The sequence below is a fragment of the Hordeum vulgare genome, chromosome 1H (assembly GCF_904849725.1).
Source record: "Hordeum vulgare subsp. vulgare chromosome 1H, MorexV3_pseudomolecules_assembly, whole genome shotgun sequence".
Taxonomy (NCBI): domain Eukaryota; kingdom Viridiplantae; phylum Streptophyta; class Magnoliopsida; order Poales; family Poaceae; genus Hordeum; species Hordeum vulgare.
The window spans coordinates 213,130,206-213,147,185 of record NC_058518.1 but is presented as its reverse complement, the minus strand read 5'-3'; the positions used below and the strand labels follow the sequence as shown (position 1 = coordinate 213,147,185).

The following is a 16,980-nucleotide window of genomic DNA, read 5'->3' as shown; positions in this document are numbered from 1 at the left end:
AGAGGAAGACACAGCATCACTTGAAGCTACAACATAAGTATCAAGAGAAGGTGGGTTGTCAAAAGAAGATGGCACATCAAGAGAAGAAAGCATTGCGCAAAAAATCATAGTCCACGACAACCGTCGGCGGAAGAAGCTCGGCGGATAAGGCACGATGGACGTAGATCGATAATGCAAAAGAAGTCCAGAAAATCATATAGAAAACAACAAGGGCAGGTAGGCCACAAAAGTTGCATAGAAAGGATCAGGACCGGAGAAAGGCTGACGGACTAAGGTATGGTGGACTCGCATGGCATGAGGAAACACAAAATATCAACGGATTTGGTGGACGCAGCGGAAAACAAACAAAACTAGAAAACACATACTAGATTAGGGATGATGGGAGCGGAAGAGAAAAAATAATATCATGGCGACGAAGGCCAATTCCAACCAGAGCGTGCGTGAGACGGTCCTGACTGTGTAGAAGGTGGTTGCTCAGTGCGGGAAACCTGAGTCACAATACCAGCAGTACCCGTCGAGAAAGAACCTGAAGCAGCGAGCAGACGCTTAAGTCTCAGAATATCCTGCTGAGTCAAAGCGATGGCTGAAGCTATCGAGGTAGATGACGAAGTCTCTGTAGATGATGATTGCGCCTGGCACAAGTGTTTCTTCTTCGTGTAGCAGTGGCACTCAATATGACCATCATTGTTGCAGTAGCCACAATGTGGACGGGGGCGACCTAAGCCTCCAGAAGGAGTGGGCAAGAGCGGCGGAGCACTCGAGTGAGAAGGGGTCGGTGCAGCAGGTGGCGTAGAAGTAGCCAGAGCAGCGAGCACCGACGGAACCTCCAGCAAACCAGCACCACGTAAGCGAGTCTCCTCGGCATGAATCTCAGAAAGCGCCTCCATGAGAGACATACGGCCACGAGCAAACAACTGAGCACTCCGGGGCTCAAACTCCTTACGGAGCCGAGACAGGAACTCGTAGACGCGATGAAACTCCAAGTTGGCCTGGACAGCCTGGCAACAGGGGCAAGTACGACAACCAACAGTGCGGAGAGAATCGAGCTGGCGCCAGATAGCAGAACTCTGTGCATAGAAGTCATCAACAATAGAGTCACCCTGCTGAAGAGCATGCTCCTGACGAACCACGGAGAGGTATAAGGCATCACCAAAGGGCGCATAGCGCTGACGAAGGCAGAGTCCACATCTCAAAGGCAGTAGGAAGGCCCAAAAACTCAGAGGCAAACTGAGGCAGAACACTAGCAGTGAGAACAGATGCAGCACGAGCATCATCATCAAGCCACTGGGTGTAAGCGGACAGAGCACCGTGATACACCTGAAGAGCCTCCTCATCAGCCAAGACCTTCTCATCATAAGCACTCACAGCGGCCTCATCAGCAAGCTTAGCCGCATCCTTTGTGGCCTGAGGAGCATCCGCAGGAAGAGCCGGTGGGGTCGGCGGAGTAGGAGCCATGGGAGGAACCGGACATGGCGGACAGCAGACCTCGCCAGAAAGAAAACCCCATAGACGGATGCCATGCATGTGAATGCCCATGAAGCCAATGAACTCGATGTAGTTAGTGCCATCAAAGATCACCGAACAACGAGGAACAGCAACGTAGCCGAATGCAGCAGACATTTTTTTTGGAATCACAGTCAACACACAGCGTCCGCGTCTGAAACCGTGTTCGCGTCAACAGCCCTCGATCTGGATCAGGAGCCACCGCGTGACTCGATCAGGAGCCGCCGCGATCTGGATCAGGAGCCGCCAGACCTGTACCTATCGCGAGTTTTGGAGCCGCCTTGACCTGCTTGATCTGGATCAGGAGCCGCCGCGATCTGGATCAGGAGCCGCCAGACCTGTAGCTATCGCGAGTTCTGGAGCCGCCTTGACCTGGAGCCGCCGCGAGTTCTGGAAGCTGAGCCGGTCGCTGGATCCCACGCGAGATCGACAGATTAGGACGGGGATCCTGAAGTGGCGACGGGGTGCAGCGGCCGAATCGAGGGCGACTGGCGGCGGCGGAAGCGGCGGGACCAGTGCAGCGGATCGAGGATGAGTGCGGCGGCGGAATCCGACTGAAGATCACGTCTGCGAGAAGAAGATAAGCTAGCAGAAAAGCTAGCAGCAAGACGCGAGGAGAACACGTCCGCGAGAAGAGAGGATCGAAGAAAAATACAAGAACGATACTGTTAGAATAAATCCGAGGCACTCCGTCGATCATCCGAGGACCAAGCAATCACACGAGCACGACATCGAGATTTGTTAACAAGGTTCACCGATATGGCTACATCCTCGGGGCATGACTACGGGCGCTCCTCCCCGTGACACCGTCACAATACCGCACCCTGGCCGTCCTGGACGCCGGCACACGCCCCCGGCTCCCCTGCACGCCTGTGCTATTATGTTGGCATATGTTACATCGTGTGTCTAGCCCCACTATATATGAGAGGCCTAGGATACAAGTGTCATGCTTGGACACGACTCCATGTCCTATCTAAACACAATACAACTACAAGTCCAACTGTAACCTACCTTGTACATAATATTCGACACAACTCTAACAAACTCCACCTTGGCGAATATTCTTCACCACCTTGAATTCGTCCATGCGTCAATCTTCCATGTACATTGGACTTGAACTTGTCCCATGAGCACCGCTGCTACTCCAAAGACTCCATGTGACTCCACCTCCAACTTGTAGTTCCTTCTTTTCTTGACCATAGTCAACGCTCGAACGAAATTGAGCTCCACATTACTCTAGTTGCGCTCCCAACTTCCAGATTATCCAACACCATCACACACCGATCACTGACCTGCGTGAAAATGAACAACTCATATTGGGTGTCGCACATAAGAGTTACCTCAACTCAACATCACCGCTCTTCCTTGACCGCCCGTGTGAAACTTGAAGGAATTTCACCATTGCTTGTAGTCATCCCGAGTCAAATTTGCAGTTGTCTCACCACATGTATGACCACCAGAGCCCTGGCCCGTCTCCATGCCCCGTGCGTACCGCACGCCTCTCCACTATTACCGCGTCGAGCCTCCGCTGTCTCGGTCGAGTCTCAAGGGTCGCGAACCCACACCACTCAACCCCCACTGTAGAGTACCATCGTTCATCATCGACCGATGACGAGTATCACGTTTGCTTCAGACCACTGAGCTCCAGTCCGAACCACGTGTCACTCGCTTTTCCCCGAGTGAAGTCCTTCAGACTCCAGCTCCACCTTCAACATGACTCCATGGTAGATAATCAGTCCACCCCTTGTGCCCCGTCGACTTCAAGCTCACATGTGCACCGTCTTGAATTAACCCCACACCATAGTCTTGTCGAAGCCACACAAGCCCTAGAGCCTGCGCCGCGTGTTTCCACGCCCAGAAGATATGTCGTCGTCATCGCCGATCCTACCACCGTTTTCTATACCAACCGACTCGCGTCGATCCGTCAGACTAACTAGTCCAACCAAGCCGACCTTGTCCAGCTAAACGACACGCTCCAGGCTCGCAAATCATCTTCCACGAATTCCCATCCATCACATGATAACTCCATCTTAGCTGGCTTGACTTCCCGCAACGCCTTCAAGCATCCCTGTTGTGCCAATAATTTTTTTCACTCTTTGTCTGCCATAACCCAAGGTTTTCAGTCCAGACAAACTTCTCCACCTCAAACCTAGTGTCCGTAGACACCATGGTTCTTCGTACGGCTGACCCTGCGAAAAACTAACCAAGCTTTCAACGTGATGCACCAAGCACACAAGCAAAACCTGAGGAGGTACAACCCTATGCACTAATAGCATATCCAACCAAAATCTGGTCTTCACGTCATGCATGACTTGCACAATTCCCGACACTAGCAATTGTCTTGTCAACACCTCCTGCTAATTCCCATGGATGCCAACACGATGGATTATTTTCATTCTTTGATCTGTCACTTGCCTCTTTGTGCCACACCATGACTCGGTCCTTTTTTTTCTTTTAACAAAATCTCGTGTCCTTTGCCATCTTTGGACAGCAACGCACGCAGCAGCTTCCAGTGCTTCGCCCTGCAAGACCTCGCGTCTAGGACGTCCCTGCGGTGCCCCGCATGCCTCGACTGGCCCGTGGCTGAGCAACCTCTCCTGCACTCCGCTTCCAATCTAGCGACGCCCTTGTACGCAAGTACGCATCTCGCCGACTCCAAGACGACAAGGACTCCTGCTCTCGTACGCAACTCGTCGGGATCAATCTAATCCGATCAATCCTTACACGCACGATCTGCCGCCAACTTCCATCGCTTCTCGCTGCCTGACATCGATCCTTTACAATCCATCATCACCGGCAGCTCCTCTAGATCAACATCTTAACCTTTTAACAACCTAGCTCATGATACCACTTGTTAGAATAAATCCGAGGCACTCCGTCGATCATCCGAGGACCAAGCAATCACACGAGCACGACACCGAGATTTGTTAACGAGGTTCACCGATATGGCTACATCCTCGAGGCATGACTACGGGTGCTCCTCCCCGTGACACCGTCACAATACCGCTCGCCGCCCTGGGCGCCGGCACACGCCGCCGGCTCCCCTGCACGCCTGTGCTATTATGTTGGCATATGTTACATCGTGTGTCTAGCCCCGCTATATATGAGAGGCCTAGGATACAAGTGTCGTGCTTGGACACGACTCCATGTCCTATCTAAACACAATACAACTACAAGTCCAACTATAACCTACCTTGTACATAATATTCAACACAACTCTAACAGATACGAAATCGATCTGTACGAGCACGAGTTGCGACGTGCGAGAAAAAAATAACCTAAGCTCTAATACCATGTTAGGAAAGCAACTTATCTTTATTGAAGGCCCAAGGGGGCATATATATATTACACATGACTTAAGGTGCAAGGAAAGTAAACATAGACTAATAAGGACTCCTAGACTAATACTAATAGACTAATAAGGACTCCTAGACTAATACTAATACTTCCTAACACCATCAAGTGCACATGCACCCGGATGATGTCGCCAAGACGGCCTTTCGCACTCACGACGGTCACTATGAGTTTCTGGTTATGCCTTTTGGCTTAACCAATGCGCCGGCCACATTCCAGGCTCTAATGAATGACGTCTTGCGTCCTTTCCTTCGCTGTTTTGTCCTCGTCTTTTTCGATGACATATTGATTTGTAGCTCATCAAGGACAGAGCACCTGCGACACCTTCGTCTTGTCTTTCAGGTCTTGCGGCGACATGTCCTTTTCCTCAAGCACAACAAGTGCACATTCGGCACCCAAAGTGTGGCTTACCTGAGCCATGTGATCTCTGGTGACGGGGTGGCCATGGACGCATACAAGGTGCGTGCAGTGGCTGATTGGCTGACTCCACGTTCAGTTCGTGCCTTGTGTGGTTTTCTAGGTCTTGTTGGTTACTATTGCAAATTCATCAAGGACTTTGGGCTGATCGCCTCACCTCTCACTCGCCTACTCACTAAGGATGAGTTCTGCTGGTGTGCCGAATCTGAGGACGCCTTTCAAGAGCTCAAACGTGCCCTCGGCAAGGGTCCAGTGGCACATACCCGACTTTAACATCCGCTTCATTGTTGAATGCGAAACCTCAAGTACAGGATTCGGTGTTGTCCTTCATCAAGGCGTTGGTCCCCTGGTTTTTTCAGCCGGCCCACGCCCCTCGCCATGCTAAGCTAGCTGCATATGAGAGGGAGCTCATCGTCTGGTTCAGGCTGTTCGCCATTGGCGACCGTACCTGCGGGGTCATGCTTTCACCGTTCGCACTGACCACTACAACTTGAAGTTTCTCCTCGACTAGCGACTCTCGACGATCCCGCAGCACCAATGGGTCAACAAGCTGTTCTGATTTGACTTCATTGTCTGAATGTCGGCGAGGCCGCCTGAATATCGTTGTCGACGCCCTGTCTCGCCGTGATGCCGATGCTTTTTCAATGATTTGTGCTTTGTCACTGCCTCTGTTTTCCATCTTCGAGGATATAAGGCAGGAGATTAGCGCCTCCCCCGAGCTCTCAGCCATCCGTGACATTATCTTAGCATGCGAGCTAGCTGGCCCATGGAGTTGTGTTAATAACTTGATTCTCCATGGACGTCGTGTTCATGTTCTAGAGACGTCCCCGGTATTAGTTGCAATCCTCAAATACGCCCACGCGGCTCATGAGGGTGTTCAGAAGAAACTACAGCGCCTTCGTGCCGACTTCCATGTGCCGAGTGATCGTCGCCTCGTTGCTGATCTGGTGCGTACTTGTTCCATCTGCCAGCGCAACAAGACAGAGACCCTTCACCCTGGTGGCCTTCTTCAGTCATTGACGGCTCCCTCCATTGTGCGGGCTTATACCTCCATGGATTTTGTGAAGGCCCTGCCGTGTGTGCATGGCAAGTCTATGATCCTGTCTGTCGTCGATCGCTTTTCCACGTACGCACACTTCATTCCGCTGCAACATCCCTATACCGTCAGTTCGGTGGCACGTGTATTCTTTGAGGGGATCATACGCCTTCATGGTCTTCCACAGTCAATTATTAGCGATCGGGCTCCTGTTTTCACTAGTGCTTTTTCGCGGGAATTGTTCAAATTGGCCGGTGTTCAACTCCACATGAGTTCAGCTTTCCATCCGCAGTCTGACGGACAAACTGAGGTGGTCAACAAGGTCATTGCTATGTATCTCCGTTGCTTAACAGGGGACCGATCGCGTCGCTGGCTGGAGTGGCTTTGTTGGCCAGAATACTGCTATAATGAAAAGCACATATGCTTCCTTGGTGGTTTTAATAATTCATGACAATATACATTGTCCCTTGGACTAATAGTTTTATCTAGTTCATTTCAGATAAAGTCCATAGAGAGGATTGGCTAAGGAGTGTGACGAGAAGCCCCAAGAAAAGGAGAGGAGATCCCCTAGATGCAAGGAACATCTACCGGCAACAAGCTTCAAGACTCTACATTTTGCATTTTGTGAGAAATCACACTTGAGACCATAGGAAAGCCAATACTATTAAAAGGAGATGAGGTGTCTATGATGATCTAGTTGCTCAAGTGCTTAAAGATTAGCCACCAAAAATACTCATGAAGTTCTCTCACAAATATTCTGTCCAAAGCCTAAAGTTCAAATTCGGTGCCACCAACATTTCCAAATCGGCCACACCGAGTTGTACACTAGACAGATCCTATGCCAAACCTTAAGGTCTCGGTACCACCAAGTTCAATTTTGATCTGACCGATAATCAGTGACCAACTCCCTATATACCTATTTCTAAGAATCAGAATTTCTGAGTTTCAGAAATCGGTGACACCGAGTCTGGTAACTGCCTAGGCCAGCCAAAATCGGACCCTCCAAGATCTATATATTGATCTAACTGAAACGCCAAAAGTTGTCATATTTTGCACTAGTCGGTGCAACCGAGTTTTTACTTCGGTTTCACCGAGTTGAACAATAATGTTGTAACGGTTGGATTATTGGAGATGCCTATATATACCCCTCCACCTACCTCTCATTCGCAGAGAAAGAACTCATAACGAACCAACACTTGTCGCATCCATTTTTCTAAGAGAGAGCCACCTATTCATGTGTTGAGATCAAGATATTCCATTCGTACCATATGGATCTTGATTTCTAGCCTCCCCAAGTTGCTTTTCACCCAATCAATCTTTTCTACCCAAGCCAAATCTGTGAGAGATTGATCGAGAGTTGAGGAGACAATCTTATGAAGCGCAAGAGTAAGGAGTTCATCATACTACCACATCTATTACCTTTTGAAGAGTGGTGTCTCCTAAATTGGTTAGGTGTTGCTTGGGAGCCTCCAACTTCGTGTGGAGTTGAACCAAGAAGTTTGTAAGGGCAAGGAGCTCACCTACTTCATGAAGATCTACCCGAGTGCGGCTAGTCCTTCGTGGACGTAAGCCGTGTTGGAATAGACAAGGTTGCTTCTTCGTGGACCCCTTGTGGGTGGAGTCCTCCATGGACTCGCACAGTCATTACCCTCCGTGGGTTGAAGTCTCCATCAACGTGGAAGTACGATAGCACTACCTATTGAAACCACGCCAAAAATCATAGTGTCATCTTTGCGTTTGATCTTCCTACATCTAGTCCTTTCTTACATGTGCATGTCTTTACTTTCCGCTGCTATACTCATAGACTTGCATGTGTAGGGTGAGCTTGACTTGCTAGTATTGGTAAAATTTGCCAACTATTAAATTTGGGAAAAGGCTAGGTTTCTATTTTGTCAATTAGTCTAATCACCCACCTTTAGACGTCTCATCTAGTGATCCCACAATTGGTATCAGAGTTTTGGTCTCCATAGCTTTGGTTTCATCACCATTGGAGGAAGATGGATGTGTCTAGTTTGGGGAGTCTTAGTTGTAGAGCGCCTATTCTCAATGGGGAGTACTATAGTCAATGGAAAGACAATATGTGTCGGTGCACTAAAGTTTGGGCCTTTAGTGCCCCTTACTTGTGCACGGGCAGTTGTAGCCACACCCGCAGCAAGGCTTGCCGGGAGACTACAGAAGGCAATCACGAAGACGACCAAGTCTACGACCAAAAGACTGAAGACCGAAGGCTGAGGCCCCGGCAAGATCCTTGTCGGGGGAGCTAGCGAAGCCCCGTCAAGACGCGCTCCCGGCAAGGTCCCAGATCGTTGCCACTCCAGCGCAGCGACCGGCTGTCCCCTTTTTCCTTGGTACGTGTCGATCCTCCAGGATATGTGTCGAGCGACATCTGGGGGTGAACAGCGCCGATGGAACGCGTCCCTATTCCATGTCAGGGGCGCCTGATGAAGCATTTAATGCGTCTGTCTTAAGACGCCAGCAACACTGTACTAGTCGTACGCCGCGTAGGTGCACTGTATCACTGTGCACCCCGTGGGTGCCCTGTTGCGCCACTGTTGGTGACCCCTTTGACCTATAAAAGGAGGCCCAAGGCGTAGCTTAAAGGGGATCCAGGATCCAGACTATCGAACCCTGGAGGTTTAGACGCACAGTACGTAGCTGCCTTGCATGCATGGCGCTCCTGTAGTCCGAACCCTAGAACTCTCAATACACACAAAGCAGGAGTAGGGTATTACGCTCCCAAGCGGCCCGAACCTGGGTAAATCTCCCCTCGCGCTCGATTGTTAGCTCTGCTCTTGGTGCAACCCTCTCCCCCCGCCGAACCGTAAGGGATCCTCTCGGTCCCATAGGTGTCTTGTGCTTCGTTGCGCCCGACATCTTTGGCGCGCCAGGTAGGGGGGTCGAGGGTGCGCTAACCTGATCTAGCATCAGCGCGTCAGTTTCATCACCGCCATGGCTCCCAAGAGAAGGGGTGCAACGACGGCTGATCCACCCGCATCCGATATGCCTGCGACTACGCAGGCACGCGACGGTGCGGGCATGGCCGGAGGAAGCAGAGGTCATGAGCCTCCACGACACTCCGGTGAACAAACCCAAGCGAGCAGCACTGTTTGCAGCCACAACAGCGGTCCGCGCGCCGGTGCGTCTAGGGACGGAGCCGCGCGGCCTACGGGTGGCGTGGCAAACTCCCAAGACGGGCGGGCGCCTTCTCAAGGACCCACACCGGCGCAAACACCGCAACCCTCCCAGGCCACACGCGACGAACGGCGCCTCTGAGGAACATCGTTAAATTGCGGACTTCTGAAGTTGAACCTGGCATGCCATGTGATTGTTTTGCATATGTATTGGCCGAAGTTAGAACCATATATATTTGATATGCTTCTATGCACCTTATGTTGGGCTGCAGCCTCTGCATTAATGTTATTTTCGAATTACATAGTGTTGTTATTTTCATATACATCATAGTATATCATGTTGAGTTTTTTTGGTGGGTTTACCCGTGGGTTTTTAATACCCACATGGGTGCGGGTATGGTATAAAATTTGTACACAGACGCGAGTGTGGGTACGGGTGTGGTTAAAATTTGAGGACATGGGTGCGGGTTTGGTTGAGCTCTACCCGCACCCAATGGGTGCGGGTGCCATCGGGATTCAGGACCGTGATTCTTTCCTCCGTGATGTGCGCGAGCGGTCACTTCAGGCCCAGCAACGGTCCAAGCACTACTATGACAGTAGGCATCGCGATCTCTCCTTTGACATTGGCGAGTGGACATGGCTTCGACTTCAGCATCGGCCAGCAAAATCTCTACCAGGGCACAAGCGGGGCAAGTTGGCACCTCGTTTCTATGGGCCATTTCAAGTACTCGAGCACATTGGCTCAGTGGCATACAAACTTGCCCTTCCTGTTGGTACACGTTTACATGACGTGTTTCATGTTAGCCTGCTCAAGAAGTTCCATGGGATCCTCCCGCAACTACTCCTGCATTGCCTCAGATTGAAGATGGACGTGTCGTACCTGCCCCCGCCAAAGCTCTTCAGGACCCCTCCGCCGTGGTATCAACCAGGTCTTAGTCCAATGGGTGGGTACTTCTGAAGAGGACGCAGCCTGGGAGCCATTGAACGAGTTCGCTGCTCGTTTTCCTTCCGTCCAGCTCGAGGACTGTTAGGAAAGCAACTTGTATTCCCATGAGGCCATAAGCCAGTATATATACATGTACAGGTGGTGGACTATATGCAGGAAACCCCTTATATGTTGGGATAAATACAAAAGGGTACATGACTTATATTATCTTTACCTAATAATAAAGCGGCTATTGCTTCTGTCGGAATTTCCGCCACAGCATTTTTACAAAAAAGTCCCTGTCGTTTGGCTGAATAAACCCGCAGTCCAGTAAATAAGTTAAAAAACGTTTCGCACAGCTGCTTCGGGGCGAGTCCACGGCCCGTTGAGACCCAGATGTGGCCCTGGAAAACCCATTCGAGGCCGATCCAGCCAGAACCACGCTCGCCGCCACTTCCCCGAGCTCCCTCCTACTCCCGACCGCGCCGGCCGGACCTCCTCCACCTCGCGTCGCAGTCGGTGACCGAACCCTTGCCGGACGAGCAGATCAGCAGCACATCTCTCTCTCCCTTCTTCTTCTCTCTTCCTCACAACTCCCTCTCTTCAAGATACCAGGAGCTCCAGGGCCACCAGCACGAGTCGTCCGTGCTCGAATCTAGCGAGATCCGGCCGCGGGCAACCCATCCCCGCCGCTCCCGCGCTGGATGTGCAACGCCTCCCCCTCGGAGTTTGCCTCCAGCGCAGCCGCAAGCCACCTCCTGCCTCTGCCCTCGGGGAGGTCTGCAGCAACGGTGTCCTTTTGTGCACGCGGAGGTCTCCGTGGAGGTGGAAATTCAATTCGACCTCACCTCAGGCTTCTGGCCTCCTCGAGCTCCTGCTACACAAGGCCTCCCGAAGCTCCTGCCAGCCTCCTCCCCGGTGCTCCAGTGGTAATCTGAAGCCAGCGTGGTGGATGTGGTCGCACATGGCAAGCGGTCGTGATCTATCGATGGTAAGTTCGGCACCACGCTCCGTTGTTGCACCCGCGTTTCCGGCAGTTCCGCAAGCTATTGCTTCTCCGACTGAGGTATCCCTCCCCACACATCCCTAAGGCATCCACCCATCTGCTAATGCCTTCATGTCATCGGGTGTGATTACCCTTTTTTCTGGACGAAGGCAGCAGAACTAGATGAATATACCAACAGAATATTTACCAAATCTGAAGGTGCTACAATTGATCTACTCATCTTTGCCCTGATTTGAATAATTGTCAGTGTGTGAACACGTTACTTAGCATCTTTTCCAATGTATGCGATGGGTTCAACTAGAGAAATTTTGAAACAGTTAAGATGGGGATTTGTATCATATCCTGTTGCTGTGTGTGATGTTCTTTACTCTGCTTGTGGCAATTTTGTACAGGGAGATATGGTTTGGATTAGTTATGTGATGTTCTGTCATGTTTTTTGCGCTCCTTAAGAGAGAAAATTTTAGATATGTGTACTGATTATTGGTACCGGCACTGATCGTATTTATTGTCATCTGTTCCAGGTTAATCATCTAGGGAAAGTAACACTTGATCATAGGATAATAAGTTAGTAGATGTATGTAAAGTTATGTAGCTTCATCAAAGATATGTCAGTTTTTAGATGTTGGTCAGTACAACCTGCTCCCTGTAAGTTTCTCCTACTTGCCTATTTGTACAAGGAAATTACTTTAAAGGTATTTGTGTGCCTGTTCGACACTGAATTTTTTATTGAGTGCAGCTAGAAGATTCCGACGACAGCGGCGGGTTTTGTGTCAGCACGCTGCGAGGAGCTGCTGACAGTGACCCATGGTGGTGGATCAGAGTTCGAATTCAAGAGGGTTGGTGTGGTTGGAGTTAACTGATGATTGGGCTAGAACGGAGCAACAGAAGAGGTCGGCCAAGGACATGGCCGCGGATAACACATCTTGCTCGGTTTCCCTGACGACCCAAGGTTAGTTGCATCCTGCATGACCTCATATTTTTCAAGAGAAGTTCTGTGATGTTAATTCGTGAGACATTTGAAATGATACTATGAGAATGTAAATGTAATCCGCGGTGTAGAGCAAACAGAGTGAACAAGCCAAGAACGGGTTGGTCAGTCTATCGGCGTCATACTTTTCTTTTTGTAGTTCTATCATACTATATAGTTAGTACAAGATCATCAAATATTCAGGATATGTTTTGGAAATATAATTTTGTGAAATCAAATTCACAATCTGTTGAGATGAGAGGAGACAAAGGCTTGCTGTTAATAACTTGAGTCGATTTGATGATCATCCAGGCGGCCATGTAGCCATCTCAGATGGAATCCGATGAGAAGGACCAAAAGGAGGTGCCGGCAAGTACGATAAGATTCAGCTTAACGAAATTTTGAAGAGGCCCTTGGCGCACTGCAAAACTTTTATTTGTAAATGTTGCATGCTACTACCTCCTAATTAATATCGCATTGAAATGAAGTAGATGCAACTCTTCATAGATATTGTAACATGTTTTGGTTTGCAGGTTAAATATTTGACATCCTATGTTTGGTAATGAGAGCAATGCAATATTTTGAAGGGGCACACATGTAAGGGAAACTGGTATATGTCTACCTGTCAAACTGGAAACAACAATTTGCGTTATGAGCTACGAGCTCCGAATAAATTGCTTTTCTCTTTCCTTCAAGTTGTCATCTTATTTCAGGATTGGCATCACCGATAAAGCGGAGGTTTTTTTCCATTCAATCAAATTATAAATTCCAAATTTGTTACCCGTGTCTATAAGTATTGTACTTTTTTGTTAGAATGTTGTTTGCCATTTATATTAATTGCCATTCTTATCCACTTCCTCTAATTGCAGCTCTTTGTGTGAATCATTTAGTTCATCACCAGTTAGATTTTTAAAATTAGTTGATGAATTGATAATTTGGTACAACATGGAGATTGACCTCATTGGTATATAATATTCTTTAGTTGGAATAAGGCGACCAAACTAGATCAAGTGATTGATAATTTGTGTGTTGTCTACAATCTCACATTTGCAGTTTTGAGCATTGTTCTCTCCTTCTTTTCTTGATAAAAAATGAATTCTTCAACTTTGTTTTCTCATGATCACATCTTAAGTTGTAAGGATATTTTAATAATACATTGATATTTTAGTAATACATTGCCCCAAAAGGCAATTCGCTTTTACGTTTATTCCAAAAGTTCACTCTTTCACCTCATTTTCTTTAAAGGTTGAATTTTTCATGTATAAATGATCTGCATTGTGATATTTCTTAACTTGAATATGGATAGACAGCCATATACCCTCACAAGTAAGCGATGTGGACCTATGTGTAAGGAAGATAGCGCATGTGATTTTTTTCTCCCGTTGCAACGCACGGGCACATTTACTAGTAACTCTAACAAGGACGAGCTGCTTTTCGAGGAGAGAAGTGATGTTATGTGCAGCCAGACTTATAGCCTTAGGGCCCACAATAATACAGCAAAGGAACCACCATAGGGGGAGTGAGTAGCAGGGAAACTCTGTTTCCCGTGGCTTTCAGTTTGAGTCAGAATCCAATTAGCTTTCAGAGTCTGTTTAGATAAAGAGAGAAAGAGTCCAGATTGTAATCAGTTTAGTTTTTCCTTGAGGGCTAAGTTAGATCTGTTAGGAAGTATTAGTATTAGTCTAGGAGTCCTTATTAGTCTATTAGTATTAGTCTAGGAGTCCTTATTAGTCTATGTTTACTTTCCTTGCACCTCAAGTTATGTGTAATATATATATGCCCCTTGGGCCTTCAATACAGATAAGTTGCTTTTCCAACATGGTATTAGAGCCATAGGTTCTTTTTTCGCACGCGCAACTCGTGCTATTTTTCCTCCTTCCCGACGCTCTCGCTGCAGCCTTTCTCGCCGACGCTTCCTCCCGCGTCGTGCTCGTGCTGCAGCCGCGTCTCCAGCTCGGCCCGTGACATCTCGCTGCTATCCGCCGCCAGCTTTGGTCTCTCGTCCCGCTCCAGCTCGGATCTCGTTTCTCCAGGACGTCTCCCGCTCCAGCTCGGATCGATCCAGACGGGATCGAATCCGGGTCTTCTTTCCGCTCGGGACAGGAGGCGGCTCATACGCGTCTAAATCCGGAGGCCGCCGCTGTTACCGATCCACAAAGCTGCTGCTGCTCTCAGTACGCGTAACAGCCGCCGCTGTTTCCGATCCACAAGCTGTTGCTGCTCTCAGCACGTAATAGCCGCCACTGTTACCGATCCACGAGCTGTTGCTGCTCTCGGTACGGCTAACAGCCGCCGCTTCCTCCACGTGAAAACTGATCCACCAGCCGCCGCTAAGTCACTGCTGCCAGCCGCCGTTCCTAAAAAAAAAATGTCTGCTGCATTCGGCTACGTTGTTGTTCCTCATTGTCCGGTGATCTTTGATGGCGCTAACTACACCGAGTTCATTGGCTTCATGCGCATTCACATGCGTGCCATCCGTCTATGGGGTTTTCTTTCTGACGAGGTATGACCGCCATGTCCAGTTCCTCCCATGGCTCCTACTCCGCCGACTCCACCGGCTCTTCCTGCGGATGCTCCTCAGACCACAAAGGATGCGGCTAAGCTTGCTGACGAGGCCGCTGTGAGTGCTTATGATGAGAAGGTCTTGGCTTATGAGGAGGCTCTTTAGCTGTATCACGGTGCTCTGTCCGCTTACACCCAGTGGCTTGATGATGATGCTCGTGCTGCAGCTGTTCTCACTGCTAGTGTTCTGACTCAGTTTGCCTCTGAGTTTTTGGGCCTTCCTACTGCCTTTGAGATGCGGACTCGCCTTCGTCAGCGCTATGCGCCCTCTGGTGATGCCTTATACTTCTCCGTGGTTCGTCAGGAGCATGCTCTTCAACAGGGTGACTCTACTGTTGATGACTTCTATGCACAGAGTTCTGCTATCTGGCGCCAGCTCGATTCTCTCCGCGCTGCTGGTTGTCGTACTTGCCCCTGTTGCCAGGCTGTCCAGGCCAACTTGGAGTTTCATCGCGTCTACGAGTTCCTGTCTCGGCTCCGTAAGGAGTTTGAGTCCCGACGTGCTCAGTTGTTTGCTCGTGGCCGTATTTCTCTCATGAAGGCGCTTTCTGAGATTCGTGCTGAGGAGACTCGCTTACGTGGTGCTGGTTTGCTGGAGGTTCCCTCGGTGCTCGCTGCTCGGGCTACTTCTACGCCACCTACTGCACCGACCCCTTCTCACTCGAGTGCTCCGCCGCTCTTGCCCACTCCTTCTGGAGGCTCAGATCGCCTCCGTCCACATTGTGGCTACTGCAACCATGATGGTCATATTGAGTCCCACTGCTACACGAAGAAGAAACACTTGCGCCAGGCGCAATCACCATCTACAGAGACTTCGTCATCTACCTCGACAGCTTCAGCCATCGCTTTGACTGAGCAAGATATTCTGAGACTTAAGCGTCTGCTCGCTGCTTCAGGTTTTCCTCGACGGGTACTGCTGGTATTGTGACTCAGGCTTTCCGCACTGAGCAACCACCTTCTACACAGTCAGGACCGTCTCACGCACACTCTGGTTGGAATTGCCTTCGCCGCCATGATTTTTTTTTTCTCTTTCGCTGCCATCATCCCTAATCTAGTGGGTGTTTTCTAGTTTTCTTTGTTTTCCGCTGCGTCCACCAAATCCGTTGATATTTTGTGTTTTCCCATGCCATGGGAGTCCACCATATCTTAGTCCGTCAGCCTTTCTCCGGTCCTGATCCTTTCTATGCAACTTTTGTGGCCTACTTGCCCTTGTTGTTTTCTATAAGATTGTCTGGACTTCTTTTGCATTGTCGATCTACGTCTATCGTGCCTTATCCGCCGAGCTTCTTTCGCCGACGGTTGTCGTGGATTATGATTTTCTGCACAATGCTTTATTCTCTTGATGTGCCATCTTCTTTTGACAACCCATCTTCTCTTGATACTTATGTTGTATCTTCAAGTGATGCGGTGTCTTTCTCTGATGTGCCATCTCTTCGGTGTCTTCCTCTGATGTGTCATCTTCTTTTGACAACCCATCTTCTTTTGATACTTATCTTGTATCTTCAAGTGATGCGGTGTCTACCTCTGATGTGCCATCTCTTCGTTCTCTCCTTCGGCGACTCGACAAGTTTTGAAGACTCTTCATGCTACGACGACACTCTCAAGACGCGGATTTGGATTATCATTGTTTTTTAGTATTACACTTCTTCAAATGCAATGCTATTGCATACGCTTTGCATTTGAGGGGGAGTGTTAGGAAGTATTAGTATTAGTCTAGAAGTCCTTATTAGTCTATTAGTATTAGTCTAGGAGTCCTTATTAGTCTATGTTTACTTTCCTTGCACCTCAAGTTATGTGTAATATATATATGCCCCTTGGGCCTTCAATACAGATAAGTTTCTAACAAGATCGTCTATAAGAAGGGACTTAATCCCAATGAATAAAGAGGTCAATTTAGAGTATTTTCTTACAGTAGCTGCCTAAAGTAATCAGTAATTCGTGTTCTTTCAATCCACCAGAGTATTCATTAAAGATTGTACAACAAGAAGGACAATATAGGATATTCCACAAATAAGAAATAAATGGACAATGTAGGAAATAAGAGAATGGATATATTATACAGGAAGTGATTGCAGGACT

The 16,980-nt window shown here is 49.0% G+C and overlaps 2 protein-coding genes across 4 annotated transcripts in view; one reads left to right on the top strand and one right to left on the bottom strand.

Moving 5' to 3' along the window:
- Positions 1-16,980, bottom strand: part of LOC123428892 (ribosomal RNA small subunit methyltransferase I) — a 39,006-nt gene that overhangs the window by 11,621 nt on the left and 10,405 nt on the right. The gene's annotated exons all lie outside the window — the stretch shown is intronic.
- On the top strand, positions 14,135-16,976 carry LOC123428916. The gene has a single exon (XM_045113018.1). It carries the CDS (start codon positions 15,137-15,139, stop codon positions 15,827-15,829), a length of 693 nt encoding a protein of 230 aa, XP_044968953.1. The 5' UTR covers positions 14,135-15,136; the 3' UTR covers positions 15,830-16,976.

What these genes read in the sequence shown, in the direction of transcription:
- LOC123428916 (XM_045113018.1), top strand. Translation starts at nt 15,137, where the DNA reads ATGCGGACTCGCCTTCGTCAGCGCTATGCGCCCTCTGGTGATGCCTTA.